The sequence below is a fragment of the Lasiodiplodia theobromae genome (genome assembly GCF_012971845.1).
Source record: "Lasiodiplodia theobromae strain AM2As chromosome Unknown scaffold_37, whole genome shotgun sequence".
Lineage (NCBI taxonomy): Eukaryota > Fungi > Ascomycota > Dothideomycetes > Botryosphaeriales > Botryosphaeriaceae > Lasiodiplodia > Lasiodiplodia theobromae.
Window position 1 is genome coordinate 228,142 of NW_023336516.1, and position 16,371 is coordinate 244,512.

At 54.6% G+C, this 16,371-nt stretch overlaps 2 protein-coding genes across 2 annotated transcripts; one reads left to right on the forward strand and one right to left on the reverse strand.

Moving 5' to 3' along the window:
* Positions 1 to 3,111: 3,111 nt before the first annotated feature.
* On the forward strand, positions 3,112 to 4,425 carry LTHEOB_10286 (Lipase GDSL; the record flags this gene model as incomplete). The annotated part of the gene is made up of 3 exons (XM_035506914.1): positions 3,112 to 3,369; positions 3,430 to 4,181; positions 4,239 to 4,425. 3 exons carry the CDS (start codon positions 3,112 to 3,114, stop codon positions 4,423 to 4,425), a joined length of 1,197 nt encoding a protein of 398 aa, XP_035368055.1.
* Positions 4,426 to 13,213: 8,788 nt separating this feature from the next.
* LTHEOB_10287 (Mitochondrial pyruvate dehydrogenase kinase) lies at positions 13,214 to 14,807 on the reverse strand (the record flags this gene model as incomplete). Its single annotated transcript, XM_035506915.1, has 2 exons — positions 13,214 to 14,546; positions 14,611 to 14,807. 2 exons carry the CDS (start codon positions 14,805 to 14,807, stop codon positions 13,214 to 13,216), a joined length of 1,530 nt encoding a protein of 509 aa, XP_035368056.1.
* Positions 14,808 to 16,371: the final 1,564 nt, after the last annotated feature.

Below are 16,371 nucleotides of genomic sequence, written 5' to 3' on the forward strand. Positions count from 1 at the left end.
TGATGTATGAGGTGGCAACACTTTCTTGTTTTGCTGTTCATGCGGCGAAGGTCGGGAGCGGAAGGTGAGAGAGGTGGGGATCTGCAGGCGATCTATTTTTAGCGGGGCCCTCTAGTCTTTCCTCAGCCGGATGGTGGAGAGAGACATGACGAATGAGCGGCCGCCGGTTTTCGGAGTGACGGCAAGAATGTCATCTGCCCAATCCTGATTGTATGGCCGTACGGCGATCGGCCGGACCGGGGCGGTGGTGGTCATCTGGGACGTCGTCGTGTTTTTTTTTTTTGCCCTCGTTACGTGCCTAGGTACTCCTTGCTTGTTGTAGGGAAATGTGGCCGGTGCTGATGAGGCTGTGGCTGGGGCTGACTGGCTGATTGGTCTGGTCGAAAACGGTGGTGGGAAGACTACTTCGCGGGGTGGCTGTGTGAAGGGCGGGCAGGCGACCGGCCGACTGGCCGGACCATGTTACGTGGTGTCTCGTGTCGCCATGTAACCCGTCTACAACCGCTATAGTATCGTAGCTCACCAATGACAAGGCGAGGAAGCTGAGTGAGGTGGGGTGGTGGGTGGCTGGGGCTGATGGGCAGCAACACATAGTGTGCAACGAGGCGCTATGTGTGTCACGGCGGCGCGCAAAAGTGCACAATGAACGGCTGGCGTTTGCCGTTGATGAGGCTCTTCGTCTTGGGCTTGCTCTTGGCTTGCACAGCCTTCCCTATTTTTTTGCCAGCCAGGCCAAGGCCTCCCATTTGGTGGGATGCTCAGGTGTGATGCGGGAGGTGGCGAACGCCCCGACCAACCACCGATGGCTGGGATCCGGCTTGCTTTACTTTTCGTTACCGTAATATTCATGCCTTTGGGACTTGCAGACGCGTAACGAAAATCGCTCATCAAGCTTTACTTGGTCCTCAAGGATGGCTGCTCACGGCGAAGCAAAGCAAGCTTTCATTCGATCGCATGCAAACAACTCAGCATCCTTTTCACATGCTCAGAAAGCTTGAATGCACTGTGTGCCAAGTGCGGGGAGACTCCTTCAATCTTTGCATGTGGGATTTCCAAAGGCTCAGGCGCCAAGGTTTCTGGCAATCCGGTCCCGATAACCAAAACCCTCACTTCACGGCAGGAAGCTTTCGATACAAGCACACGAAGTATTCCCAAGCATTTGGCTCGGGAGGCTACCACAACCTTATCTGAACTTTGCTGAAGGGATGGGTTCGTATTCAGCAATTTCCGTCAGCCGCGGTTGAACAATAGCTGCTGTAGGGAGCTGTGTACAGGAACGGCCTGGCTCCCGCCCAACAAACTATTGAGCTGGCATAGAGAGCGGACGGTAGCCAAGCGAAGGCGGCGCGCACATACTCCCGTGTCTTGCCGCTAGTCAAGGGTGAGATGGATCAGGCTAGGGGCGAAGGAAGGGGGCCGGCTAAAGCGGGCTGGCGGGAGTGGTACAGCGTGCGATACTTTTTGCTTTTTGCCGCAATCAACTGAGAACGTCGCTTTACTGCTCCGCTTTCCGCCAATGGCACGCTGCTACCGCCTGATTGTGGACGTGCCCATTCTGCTAACCTGTGGCATGCTGTCTGTAGCAGATGGGTTCGGTTCGAGATGGACTCGCCCTTGGTCGGGGCTAATAATAAGTAGGAATGCAGTACACGCGTACTTGTTGATCTGCCGCACATCTACATTTCGGCTCGCGGTCGATCATACAGCATCCAGCCGGCGAATATGATGGGCGGCGCATGCTGCACAGTCTTCAGGATCCTCGTCCGGGGACAGCGGCTGGAAGAGCACTGGCTTGGTCTGCCCTGCCGATCTAATTACCGTTTTCAAACACTGCTCCAAGATGAGGGTGAGAGGCGCTCGCGCCGGATGGGGTAGGTGGTTTGGGAAAAGAGGCGTTCAATTGATGCTCATCCCGGGGCGGACTTGCATGCGTCTGCTGCACGCCAAGAGCGACGACCTGATGGACGATTGACCGCAGAACCGTGGATTGCGGGCAGTCGTGATGCAAAGATGAGGCGCCATTCAGCAGACGAGCGTAGACGCACTATAAGCTCAGCTGTGTCAGCGGGCGCAGGGCAGCAGCAGAGGGACTGGCCCGTCAGCCGGCGCTTCGGCCGCCATGTCTGTACATCGTATACGAAGTAGGTACATACATACATACTGCTAGTTGGGCGTTGAGTCAGCGCGGCGCTACGCAGTCGCTTCCGCTTTTAGCTGGGTTGCTGCAGTGCCATCCTGGATGCTTCGTGCTTGTCGAGCATTGCAAGCGGAATGCAGACCTGGGCGGCTAGCTCGCAGACACACTCAATGGTGCCCTAGGGTAACCAACAGCGGCAGTGGCAGTGGCGGCCACGGTACGGCTCTGCGGCAACAAGAGCCACCGGCGTCACCGCGTCGCCGGGCGGCCCCGCAGATAGTCTGCTTTCAAATGGCGGTTTCATGGTGAGCTGGACGCACTGTTGGCCGGGGAACGCAGGCTGGTCTGGCACCGCGATGCCGGTTTTGCTGCGCGGGGCGAGTGGAGCGGCCGATCGGTCGTGGTGCGCATGGCGTCATGCATGTGCGGTGAGAGAGGAAAGGGCGTGACTCGCTGTGGATGCCTCGCGCGCGGCTGCTTGGCGAGCATGGGCTTCGTCGCAGCGGCGTGGAGCAGCAGCGGCAGTGCGCGCCGTCACAGGCGCAGTGCCTGGCCGGCCGGGCGCATCGGGCAGGGCTGGCGTAATCTTACGGCTGACATGGCTGGGTGCGGCGGCGGCGCGTGCTGGGGTGCTGGTCGATGATTTCCCCCGAGACACCGTGATCCAGTCAGGGGCTCGCGGGCTGGCCGCCGCCAACGGCGCCGGTGGAGCGCTTGCGTGGACATCTTTTCTCGATCCCTCTCCTCGCGCGCAACCTGCACCATCCACCTGGCCATGCCCACTCCGAGTCTGTAGCTTCGTGCTTTCTGTCGTTCCCCCGCCAAAACACGCCTACCGCAGTCAATCGCTCATCCCGACTCCTCTCCCACCCAGACTCGGCGAGCCTCCCTCCCACCCACTACAACCTCGCCTCGGCGCCGCCTTTAATACCGCCTAACCTCCACTCCGACTACTGCACAACCAACCGCCGACCATGAGGTTCCTCTCGCGCTGTTCCGTCATCATCGCCCTTGCCGTCACCCTCATCCTCTACCTGGGCTGGGTCATTCCCTCGACGCGTCAATACACCCAGTTCCAGAAGTCGTGGTCCGGCTCGGTGCGCAGGATCGTCACCTTTGGCGACTCCTGGTCCGACACAGGCCGCTATATTCTCAACGGGCCTCCGCCCGGCTATGAGCCCATCAGACATCCCGCCAGCGGTCCCGTCTGGCCCGAGGCGCTCTGTCAAGAGGTAAGTTGTGCCTGGTCGCCTTATCGCGAGACTGCCCGCTGACTCGCTGCCCACCAACAGATTCTTTGCGACTCGATAGACAATTACGCCCGCTCGCTGCCGCCGCAGGTCACTCAGTACTACACTGACACGGTTGGCGCCGTGCTTGACAATGCCGTCTTCCAGAACGCCACCTCGTCGCACAACTTCACCGACTTCGCCCTTCGCGATCTCCAGCAGCAGGTTCGCGATTTCGTCAAGATGGAGGGCTTCAAGCGCATGTGGCCCATCCAGCCGCCCAAGGAGTGGACCTTGTTCACCATCTGGTTCGGCGTCAACGACATCTTTCACTACTCCAAGATCGAGCGCGCCAGGGCTCTTTTCGCCATCGACCAGAGCATTGACCACCTTTTCCGCCAGCTGAACATCATCCACGAGTGGATGCAGGCCCCTGTCCTCGTTGTCCTCCCCAAGGTCGTCAACATCACCCACCTGCCCCGTTTCGAGATTGAGACTCGTGCCGACGTTGACACCACCCGTCACCGCATCGCCCTGGAGCTGGCCAGCTACTGGAACGAGAGGCTCGAGAGCCACGCCAGGAGCTGGATGGGCGGCCACGTCTTCCTGCTTGAGGCCGACAAGTTCATGGAGAGCCAGGTCATCACCAAGAAGCTCTCCAACCCCCCGAGCGTCCGCAAGAGGACCCCCGAGTTCGGCGACATCACCACCCCGTGCCGCACTCTGATCTACCCCCAGTCGCAGGACGAGGATTCCGTCCAGGAACTCGGTGTGCAGGAGCAGGTTTGCGAGGAGCCGCGCAACCACCTCTTCTGGTGAGTGAAAAATCGCAAAGAAGACTAAAATTATATGGCCTGCTGACAACGCAACAGGGACGATTACCACCTCTCCGGCAAGGCTCATGAAATCCTCGGCCAGGCCGCCGGCAAGCTCGTCAAGATGCGCTCCACGGCCAACCACTACGTTGCTCAGCAGGTGACCGAGGCGGTTCGCGATTCGATCCCGCCGTGGCTTAAGGATCGCCTCGAGGAGTTCCATGCGAAGAACAGCAGCCAATAAGCCGTCTCCGCACACATTTTGCCAGCCGCGACGGTCGTCGCCCCGTTTGAGAAGCGCCGCGTCGTGCTTCTGCACGAAATCACGACAGTTTGATACGCGCCATACGCAATACCCGACACGAGGATATTCGTGCTCGTTCCTTTTCCCTTTACAATCCCCAATCTAGATGATGGAATATGGCAAAACACCAATACCCGGCTGCCATGGTGGTTGTTATTATTATTTTGGATGGCTGAACGTAAAAGATTTTCTCGATTCGCCCACACGTTCAGCCTTTGGAAAATTTCGATCTCGGAGTCACTCCGATATTTCTACGGATCCTGGCCACTTATCGCCGCCCAAGGGATCTCCAGCGCGACAAAGCCCGGAAGATTGACGGGGCACATTCTCCAGTCACATCGCAGGGCAGCAAGTTCGCCACCTGAGCCGAGCCGGCTTGGACAGACGACACGCTCTTCCAACCTCACTAAATATTGCCGCATAATCCATTTACCGCTCGGCCAATCCACAGAGATACCCAGGATACGACGAGGTCGTTCCAACGTTTCATAGCTTCTTGTTTAGCCGCCAGCAGGCCGGTTCTTGTACAGTTGTCTTTTCCAGAGGATCCTGCGCGCGTTCGAACTGTCGCAACAAGGCGTGCCTGACCAACGTTTTCTTTCATTAGGGTCATCCGCATTTTTGCGTTTCAGCGTTGCATCGGTGCATCATAGAGAGGTACCCGGCGAATATGCTGGGTCTGCTTGTTTTTTTGGTACAAACTTCTTTGGACAGAGACGCCCATAGGGCGCGGTTTTAGGGTAAACTTTTTTTTTTCATTCCGCTTCCCAACTTCACATCACAATTCACGTGTCATGGCAGCAAGGGGGTTTTTTCTCGATGAAAGTATGCTTTGATTCGGGGCTTCTTGGGGAACAATTTTGTCTGCTTTGGGTTGCAATCCCTCGCTGTCCCTACTCGACCTGTTATTCACACACAGCATTCACGATAACACAGATATCAGTCGCGTACTGCCAGATAAAGCTTAACACGCATGCGGATAGGCCAGGTCCGGAGTCTTGTGGGGGATAAGAGCAACCGGAAGTTCGGTCGGCACAATCTTGGCATCTTATGCAACGTCCCATGCTCCGGTTTCAACGGGTGGGGGAAAAGGTGTTGTGGAACGGTTCCTCGACATCATCCACCCTGTTGTTTTCCGCTTGCGGCCTCCGGGACGCTATCGCCACCGAACTCTTGGCTTGTTCTCTTATCTCATCGCACAACCCACCACGCTTTTTTTTCGCTCGCCGGTTATGTATATACGGCACGCGGCAGACAATCGTTTATCAATGCGCGCGCACCTGGAACATGCGCAAACGAAAAGTCTTACTGTAATGTCTTTAGTTCCGTTCTTCTTTACGACGGTGGTTTGGGAGCAGTAATGAGGATGTATGTATATAAACGCGAAACGGGAAGGACGAAGAAGAACACAAGTAAAAATAAGCAAAGCAAAGAGCCCATCAACCAATGAGGGGAGCCCGTGTGATTGCGTTCTCTACAAAAGATACAGAAAAGAGTGATCATCATTGGTGGTAATGTTTCTTCATTATTCTCGTCGGATCTTCCACACGACCTCCTTATTGCTCTCTCTTTCTCTCGTATTCCGCGGCATCCGCAGGGATTACAGGTAGGGGCCGGGGATAAAGAAGGACTGCGATGGGGGTCGTGCTTTTCGCTAGCACGGGCGGCCGCCTATCTATTTGACGCAGTCTAGAACACGGTGTTCGTCGAGCTTTGATTTTCCACACCTCGCTTCCGGAGGAGAAAGTCCGCCCGCGCCCCACAGTTCCTTTCCTCTTTCTGCCTGTGGAGATGGGGGGGCGGCGGCGACTAATGATGAAAAGAGGTGTGTTTCGTCATCTCATGTGATTGGCACGGACACAGCGCGACGTCGGTGGTACACAAGGGGGTTGTAGAACGGTTTTCCAAATCTCGGTGCAGTGTGAGAGATAGTTCAGATACTGAGGGCGATTTTGTTGAATTGGAAGGGTTCCAGTTGGTCAGCCTAGCGAAGCCTCAAGGCCCTTTTTTTTTGTCGCGCCTTATGCGGATGCTATGGGAGAATGGTCGGCTGTTTTAAGGGTTGTTCAGGCGTCCCATGGCAGGACTTAATTTTTTTTTATTTTTTCTCGGCCCCGTTGTTTCTTGTTCGAGGAAACGGGGGCCTTGGGTAATCTTTTCGGAGGCGGCTCGCAGGGCCGTGGACTCCCATGCGGCTCTTCTGTGGGACTCGTTGGGCTCCAAGGGCTCAGGCGGACAACAGGCGAGGATACTCGGAGAGATGGACCGCGGCATCAGCCGTCCACACATACGCTGTCCGATGGTCATGTTCCGCAAGAGCATGTGCAGAAGGATAGGGGCGTAATACCTCGATTCATTGGTGCTCTTCTACAGGGCACTAACGACCTCGTTTTCGGACGATAGGCATTCTAGCTTAAACATATGTCCATATGAAGGAAAAACAAGGACTATCAGTACTATTTCAAATTAAAAAAAAAGAAAAGAAAAATAGCGGTAAAGCGAAGCTTGCCCCATCTATTTGCAAATAAAGATATATGACCGAAATACATCATGTAAAGGGCATACATGACTCTCTGATAGGGCTTATAGTAACGGAACAATCCGCACCTAAAAATAAAGGCGGACCAAGACCTGACTGTTGCATTCGGCATGAACAATAGAAGTCGAAGATACAAGGCTTGCCTCCACACAGTACACAGGGAGCGGAGATTGAGCCCCGGGGAGGAGAAGAAAACAAAGCGCGATAGAAACAGCAGTTCCGCAAGAAGCACCACCGTCCGACAAGAAGAGCCCCAAAATATACCTCCCCGCGCACAGTCCTCAGCCTTGTACGCACACACACGTCAATGGCTGTCTCACTTTCGTCATCGAAGTGCGGATGTTCGCGCGTTGCTCAGCCTTACGTGGCCCGGTAGCGGCTCCGCGGCGGTTTCAGGACATGATGGCACGGACGCCAGCGTCCAACGAGGCGAACGTCGATGAAACAGAAAGTACACAGACACCGATGCGAGTGACGTGTCCTTGCGCTGCTCGAATAAGCGGTGGTCGTTGCGGTGTGTGCTCAGAGCGTGCTTGATGAGAGGTTGGGTTGGCCTTGCTACAAATTGCGTTGATCGTGAGGAGGCTCTGCGAGGCACGTTGGGAAGTTAAGGTTTGTTGCATGAATAGAACCCTCGACGACGCATGAGTATCCGGGGTCGCACGGTCGGGGCGTTCTGCAAGGGCATAAGGCTAATTTTGGTTATAATACTGTTTATAGTTTTGAGTAGCGTACGAATGGGGCAGAGACCAACCAGTTGCTAAAGCAAAGCCACAGTAGCGTGCAGATCCGGCTTGTTCCTTTAGGAATGAAACCTTTATACACAGTGTACGATTGGGGAATTCTAAGGCTTAGTAATGCATGACTGAAATACGTAGGACACGAATTGGAAGTTCCTTCCCTCAATTCTTGTAAGTGAATACTTCATGATCAACCAAGTGTGAACCTGTAGGAGCCCTAAGAGCGACACTATATACGCAACATATCGGTTTCGGTATACATTTTGCAGATTTCGCTTGGTAGAATGGCGACGGGCAAATAGAATAGAGCACACCATACCGTTGTACCCTTGCCATATGGGATGAACCAACTGAATCTTTGACATCTATATGTAAACACCGATGGTAGCTACTGTGGGAAGAAGAGGGGATAGTTCTAGGTTTTTATTCTACTTATTGCGTCCGATCTTTATCACTGTTAAATCCTCCCACCCGAGGTAGCATTCGCGTGCGATGACGAATATGCTGACATCGAGATGATGATGGAAGACGACACTACCTCCGCCGCTGCCTACGGCTGCGACAGCAACGCCGCTACCCTTGTTCCGGCCATTTTAGAGGCTGATGAAGAAGTGGGACTCGAAGGGACAGTTGGATGCTCACTGCCCCTCAGCAGCCAGGCCTTTCTGTGTAGTTTACCCGCCTATCTAGCCACCGTGCCAAAATCATTCCTCTGCAAGCTCTATTCCTCCGTAGCATGCATATCTCGCCTCCTTCGCTACTTTCTGTCTAATATTATTCTGTTAGCTACTGCGCATCTCGCGGGCTTCATTCTCACGCTGTGTTCAAAGTAGTCGCGCGCCTTCGCGGCAGTCGCGGCAGTCACGACTACTTGCCTCTTCCACGCACCAGCCCCACCTCGCGTCTCCATCACCATCTCTCGTCGTCCATTGATGCCAACTGCCTCGTGAGCTCTGCGTCAATTGCTGGCTGGGCGTCGCATCAGGCCTCAGTGCAGCTTCGCCCGAGCTGCCGCATGCCCTCCATCCTCTCTCCGTCACCAATCTCTCATCGTACATTGACGCCAGCCGCCGTGTCAGCTCCGCGCCAATTTTCGGTGAGCTCCGCGCTAGGCAGCGTCGCATCAGGTTTCAGGGAAGCTTTGGCTGAGCTGCCGCATGTTCTGCCTTCCGCCGACGGCTCAGCCTCCACCTCCCACATCCGCGCCAGTGATTCGCCTTTGGCCCAACTTCCGTTGTTTACCATGGACAATTACAGCGATTCCTCTCATGCTGGAAGCACGGTTTCAGCCTCTCTTCAGTCAAACTGACGGTTTGATCACAAACATACCAAGCATGCGGTTAAGAACTTGGATTTCTTTGCGCTCAGCCTTTCTGCACAAGAGCATCTGCGACGAGTAAGAAATGTTTGGGATACATTTACGCAAGTTATGAACATGTCGTAAGTTTTCTTATACTTTAAGCTATGTTTCTTACTAATATCAAACAAGTTCACTGATGAGAAGCCACCGCTGTGTGGCGATGTCATCAAATTCGCTGATGTGCTTATCACTCATACTCAATCTCGTGCTGGTCCCGTCCCCTGCTTACAAACCATTCAAACAACGGTTGCTCAGCTTCTCCAATACTTAACCTGGAAGTATCCAAGCTTTCTGTGGGGTGACTACGAAGCTGTTGGGATCACCTCGTTTCTCAATGGCGCTTGTCTAAGCAACCGCCTTCTTCGTGGAGTACAATCTGAGCAGATTTGGGTTGGAGCTCGCCTCGCTCGCCTCATGTGTACTGTCTGGATTGAGTATCACCTCACCGATGGCTCTCCATCTTGGGACGTCACCGTGCGGAAGCTTCTTAGCTTCGTTCTCATCTCCAGTACTGCCGCACGACCAGGCGATCTTGCTTCTGAACAGAGATACTGGCCCGGACCCGCGTTACATTACCGTGACATTCTAATCTATTTCGACGAAGAACGCAAAGTGGACGGCCATTGCTCACTTTCACTCGAGGATCTCAGCATGGTTGTTCAGCTTCGCTACACCAAGGGAGCAAAGCACAACGCCGCCAGGCCAAAACCGCGCTTCTTTCGTGCTGCGACTGATCCTCGGAACTTTCCATACTGCCCAGTACTTATCTTGATTGCACACTGTCTCCGCCATGGCCTACTTTACGGTCGCTCGGTGGAGGTTCTTCAAGATGCTGTCCTCCACGGAAAGCGACTGAGATGGAAATTTCCTAACCGGCCAGTCCTATGCCCATTAAAGATCCCATTCGATCTTGAACGCATAGGCACAACCGACAGCTTCCGTCAACCACTAAAGACTATGGCAGGCCTAGTAGGCATTCCTTCTAATGTGTCGTTAAGACATCTACGGACTGGCGCCGCCCGCGATGTAGCGCATCTACCTAGTCAAAGCACCGTTGGCACTGCTTCCAAGGCTGTTGCTGCCCAGCTGGGGCATAAGTCTTCTTCGTTGAAGACTGGAGTTACCGACCGTTACGCTGGCCACCCAGTGGCCTATTTTTTCAATGATCGCGTTGAGGCAGATCGATTCGACGTATTAGGTCCCAGGGCGACACTAGCAGCACCACAGACGCGTCAACATGCCAAACTTAGGTCACCTGATGAGGTTACGACCTACTGCGAGAAGCAGGGCTAGAACTCCACCGATATCCGAACCCGATCTCGAGCTAGTGATCATCTCGATAGACGTTCAGGCCACAAATGATCCTCCATCCGCAACTGGAGCGCGTACCGAGGAACTCAACGCCAGGTCGTTGGCAACCATCAACTCGGCTATCCAGGCCTTCTTCATTAAATCCGAGCGGGACAGGGCGCTTTTCTGAAGATTGAGACGTGAAGAAGTCAACTCTGCTGCTACGGCATCCTCACTCGAAGAAGCCGACTCTACTGCTACACCATCCTCTCCTGAAGAAGCGGCTAAAGAAGCCGATAACTTCATTTCTGATACCCCCATCGACACGGAATCCGAGGAATACCGGGAATTTGCCTTGGACGTCGCTCTTGAGGACGACTTTAGTGGTAAAGGCTCAGTGACAGTCCCTTCTTCTACTGCTTCTCAGTTCGTTACATGGCTGTCTACCATCAACACCGTCAAAGCCGCCAACAACCCACATTCGTTTCCCAGACATATGCCTTGTGAGGGCAGTTCAAAGGACTTGCCAACACACTTTTCTACTACTATTTCGGCCGGCCCCCCAGTTGTCCGCATCGAAGCTTCATCTAACCCGTCGGTCTCCTCCAAAAATCTCCCCTTTTTATGGGACCCCCATGAGTCGGATGCCACCCTTCAGCCAAACATACGCATTGATCCCCGTCTAAGGCCACACTGCAGCCTTTACATGCTGCCTGCGAGGGATGACGGACAAGATTACGAACTTTCCGATCTCCAGGCTGCAGCTGACGGCTACTTCAATTGCTTTTTTGGATCTTGCGTTGCTCGCTACAAGAGCTCTCACTCTCTGCTCTCTCACATCAAGCCAAGCACATTCAACGAGAGGTTTTTCGATGCAACTATTGTCAACTCTGCATGCACTCGATTGCCGGCTTTCGCAGTCATTTACGAGAGCGACATACGCTGGAACCAAGCTTTCCACAAGAGTGTCCCGAACCAGGATGTGCGCAATGCTTCCTCCGTCACACGGATCTTACGGTACACCTTAACCGTCGCCACTACAAATCCAAGGGCGATCCGGTAGCCGTTGACTTTAGCGGCCCGTGGACGCCGGCCGCATGTCCACACCCAGATTGCTTGGAGCTTCCTCATATTGTATTCGACGGCCGCTATTCACTGCTTTACCATCTTCTATCTCACCACCACATGATGGCTGAGCGGGGATCCTTTTTTATGGCTTGCTTATGTCCGTACAGTGCCTGCCCGGATAGAGCTACCCTCTTGGAAAGTCCTTTACCGGCCGAAGAATCCTCAGTCACCCTCGACGACCTTTTTGGCGCGGAACCTGGGCTTTCGGGCGCTTACGAGGGCGCTACTATTCCGGATACCCTTATTGACCCCGCTTTGTACTCTGAGCCTCCTTGCAATGACTCCAAAAAGAAAGACACTTCTACTTCAGCGCTAACTCTGACCGAAGTCTCCGTAGTTCGTTTTCATTTGATTACGCGCCACCATATCAGTCCGGTGGTGTCCACTACTATCGTTGGCCCTTTTCTCCCAGAGGAGTGGAGGTACGGTCTATATTATCTCTGCTCACCATCCGAGCTCTTTCTCTCAGCAACGGATCTGCGGGAGCATTACAGTCTACACCACCCGGAAGTGGAGTTCTCCCCGCAGGACCCCACGCAGGACTCAGTCAGCCCTCAGCCTCCGTCAGGAGAGTCTACATTTACGGAAAAGCAACATCCATGTCTTATTCAATTTATCGCACCCGATCTTTATCCCTGTTAACAATATGACTGGTGACTGTAGCAAAAGTAGGTTTGCTCGGTATTAGCAAATTATTATAGTTGTGAGTTTGAATTTAAGTTCTAGTATCTACTATTTGCAGATAACAATTACTTCTAATTACTCTAAGTTTAATGAGTCTAAAGATAGTTTATCCCAAGAGAGTATACCGTTCTAATTATCCACTCTTCATGAGTCTTGAAGCAAGGATGATGCGCGCCAACACCATACAGATCCGGGAACAGTATAATGCACCATTGGGTGGATCTATAGTAGTTGCCTCTCTTCCGTTTGCTATTCCTTCCTCCTCTTACTACCTGCTAATATTAAGCCACCTGGCAGCGTGTATATCCTACACTGCTACGGGTAACATATAGAACATTTAGCGCACTTTCCTTTAATATTCTATAGAAAGTGTTTACCCATCTCAGATATTCTACCGGAGATGTTATCTACTTTCTTTATATAATGATGGTAGGATATATCTCCTAGTATAGACAAGTATTCGAATTTAAGTATAAGTATTTAATTCTTACGGATTACTGCAAAGCTTTCATAATTATCCTATAGGCTATAGATTTCCTTTTCGAGGCAACTCGGATTTAACAAGTAGGGCCATTGGGGCAATGAGCTTTTTTTCTTTTCTCAGGGGTCACAGAAGAGATCTCGTCAGACAGTATATTCCATCAATAACCTTAGTTCAGCGTTCGCATGTACATCAGACAGATTTGCCTCAGAACGGTCCAACCGAAATAACATTTGACAATGCCGCCGCACTCCTCTACCAATGCTTCAAGTGTACTAGCCCTAGAATGATTGCTATTTTTTATTTTTGATCCTTCCCCGGAACTCCAAAGTGTCCCCGTCCACGCCACACACACACCATGACTTCCAATCTGAAAGCCACAGTATTACCCTCGTCCCATAGCAGACATACGAAAAGCGCGCTCTATCGTACAAACCCCAAGGTCTTTCCATCTGGAACACTCCCGCATAATCTCATTTTAGGCAAACCTCCCAGTTTTTTTCCGTTCAATCAACCTTCCCCACTCCCCTCAAGCTCAAGTAAACATCCGTGCCCCAACCCCAAAGACTCTGCACGGCAATCCCGCCACCAAAGTACTCGGCATACGCCCTACCGAGCGGCAGTCCGTAGCCCAAGCCGGCGAGACTGCTGCCGGTGGGGTTGCCCGCGTCGCCGCCAGGCCCGCTAATGGCGCTGAGGGCGTCCAGCGGGTGGGTGCCGCCGCCACCGCCGCCGCCGTGCAGCGACGCGCGCGCGTCGTCCTCGTTGAACGTCGTGAAGCTGTACTCCCAGATGCGGCCGTAGTTGGCGGGCGAGATGCCGCCGCCGCGGTCGCGGATGCGGATCGTGACGCCGGGCGTGCTGCGCTCGAGCGGGCGGATGTTGGCCGTGGCGGCGCGCTGCCGCGCCGGCGCGTGGGCCTCCTTTTCCAGCATGGCGGCCGTCTTGCTCGCGCGGTCCGCGTTGCCCTGGTCCTCGTTCGTGATGGCCGCGGCCTCGCCTGCCTCGCCGTGGGGGTGCGGGTTCGCGCCGGCGGGAGCGGCGGGCGTCGTCGTTATCCGCGACGGTGAGGATGCGGCGGGCGTCTCGGGCAGCGGGGCGATGGTGACCTCGACGGGCTCGCGCTCCATGCCGCGCTCGACGGTGGCGCGGAAGGCGTTCTTGAGCAGCTCGGTGATGATGTACTCGAGGTGCATGGGGATGTGGGCGAAGGCGTAGTCGGGCTCGCCCGTGATGACGACCCGCGGCCGCACGCCGTACTTGAGCTCGCAGATCTCGGCCACCATGTTCTCGCAGTGCCGCACGATGTCGGCCGGTCGCAGCTCTGTGTCGATGACGCCGATGAAGCTCGACTTGGCCCCGCCCTGCTCCTTGCCGTCGGCACCGCCTCCCTCCTCGTCACACAACTCGCTGTGTGGCTGCGAGCTCATGTGCAGCGCAATGTGCTGCTCGGCAATCAGCCGCGTCCCGATGCGCGCGCGCAGATGCTCGTCCAGGAACCGCGTAACCTCTTGCGGGCTGATGTAGCGCCGGGCCTCGAGGAAGCCGCGCGCCAGGATGCTTATGGTGTTGGCGTGGGTGTGCACCAGGTCAGCCATGACCTCGGTGAAGCGTATTTCATCCTCCAGACTCTCGACGCGCTTCTCAGCCCATGGCAGCAGCGTTGAGAGCGAGTGCAGGTAGTTCCCGTGGATCTTGGACACGTGGGGATTCGAGACGACAATGTAGGGCAGGTTACGCAGTGACTGGATGCGGTGGGCTAGTCGCGCGGGGAGAATCGAGAGGGTGAAGTTGGCCGAGTCAAAGAGCTGCTCGGCGGTGAGCGGTGGACGTCCATGCCTGCGAGAGAGATCACGCGTCAGCTTGCGCCGAACTCTGGGGGTATCGCGAGGCGGGATTTTACTTGACGAGGTCGGCGAGCGTCAGAGGATGTAGCGGGCTGGCGGCGAGCTGGGCGATGTCGTCGTCGGTGACGGTCTTGGTTGGAAGATGGAGCTGCCGAGCGCGGATCGTCGGCGCTGTTGCCCGAACGACCTTCACGCGGGCCGCTCTGCTGCCATGGGTCGGTATGGAAGCAGACCTGAGAAGTGAGCGCAGCATCGTTGCCGTCGCTCGTTCTCCAAAGTGTTGATCGTGAGCTCAAGCTAATCGGCCCTTATCAACCCCCCGTATCGTACCCATCACGTGCTGATAACGAGAGCTCAGATGAGCCCCATTGCGCTTGCAGCAAGCTCGGAATAGCCTCTGATATCATCATGCATGCCTAGACCAGCCCAATCACAACCACTTCTTTTCAATCAGAAAACGCTTTTGCTTGCAAACGATACCTCTTTTATGTGAAAGCCACATCCGAGAGAACATGACTGCCGTCGACTTTTCTAACCACCCTACTGCCTATCATACATGGCATATTCTTCTGTAGCGCCTATTCCAAAATCAAAAGATCCGCCGAGAGGTATCCAGTTCTTATGCCAACCCAAAAATTCGCAACGCCAGCGATGAAATAATCAAGGGATATCTTGTCCAACTTGAAAAAACAAAGAATCTCAGAGTGTCCAGCCGCCGCGTCTGCTAGGCCAGAACGGTAAAAATTGCAGTAATACAGGTAGATCGAAGGGAACAAGAATCAAAATACGAAAGACTGATTGGTGCGAGACCAATCATAAGGCCGTAAAATATTCACACGTAGAAGGAAACCGGCTGAAAACAGTGCTGTGCCTTTTCAACTCGCCATTAGCCATTAGCCATTACCAACAGCGTCCATGGCAAAGCTTAAGAGATTTGAACAAAACATATACGGGCAATATATTGAGAAGCAAACGCTGGCGAGCCCAGTGTAGAACAATCATGGTCTTTACGCCATCACTACGGTCTTGACAGTCGTCGTTGAGCCAGCTGACGTCGGCGGAGGGGGAAGCGGTACGTTGGGCGGCGGCGCCGGCAACGGCATATTTGGCGGCGGCGCTGGTGGTGGCAATCCAAGTACCGGCATCGAGCGCATGGGGTGCACCGACAGCCGCGGCTGTCCGGTTATCTTTGCAGCTTCCGTCTGACTTCTTGGCGGCTGAGCGGACGAGGGCCGAACAGGCGTCTCGATAGAAGGTGATCGGGCACGTGCAGACACGCCCATTGGACGGCGGGTCGAGAGGAACGCGACAGGCTCTGAGCGGATTTGCATGCTCGTCGGACGGCGGAGCGCTGGCTGGTTCTTTGACTGCGCCTGCTGAGGAGTCGGTGGAAGCTGCGTCGTGGGCGGCGGAGCAGGGATAGGGGGTAGAGTTTTAGTTGGCGGCCGAGTGGCAGGTTGCGGCGGAAGTTGCGTGGGAAACTGCGGTTGAGACGCCCTCTGCTTGAGAGCCGGAGTCGGGTTGACATTGACAGGCAGTGCAGGTCCCAGGGATGAAGTACGACGTGCTGGCATGAAGCTGGTAGGTCTAATGGGAATGGGACGGAACCCGGGGTTTGGAGAAGGGGTCTGACGCTGTACCGGGCTGGGACTAGGGCTCGCCGTAGATAGCACACTGCCAACTGCGGACGGCGGACGGGCAGACTCAGCTGTATCAGTCGACACAGCTTGACCCGCGGGCATGGCCATTTTTTCGGGGGGTGCGCTGGCGCTGCGGATCGTAGGCATCGGGGTATAGCTGTGAGATGTATGTAGATT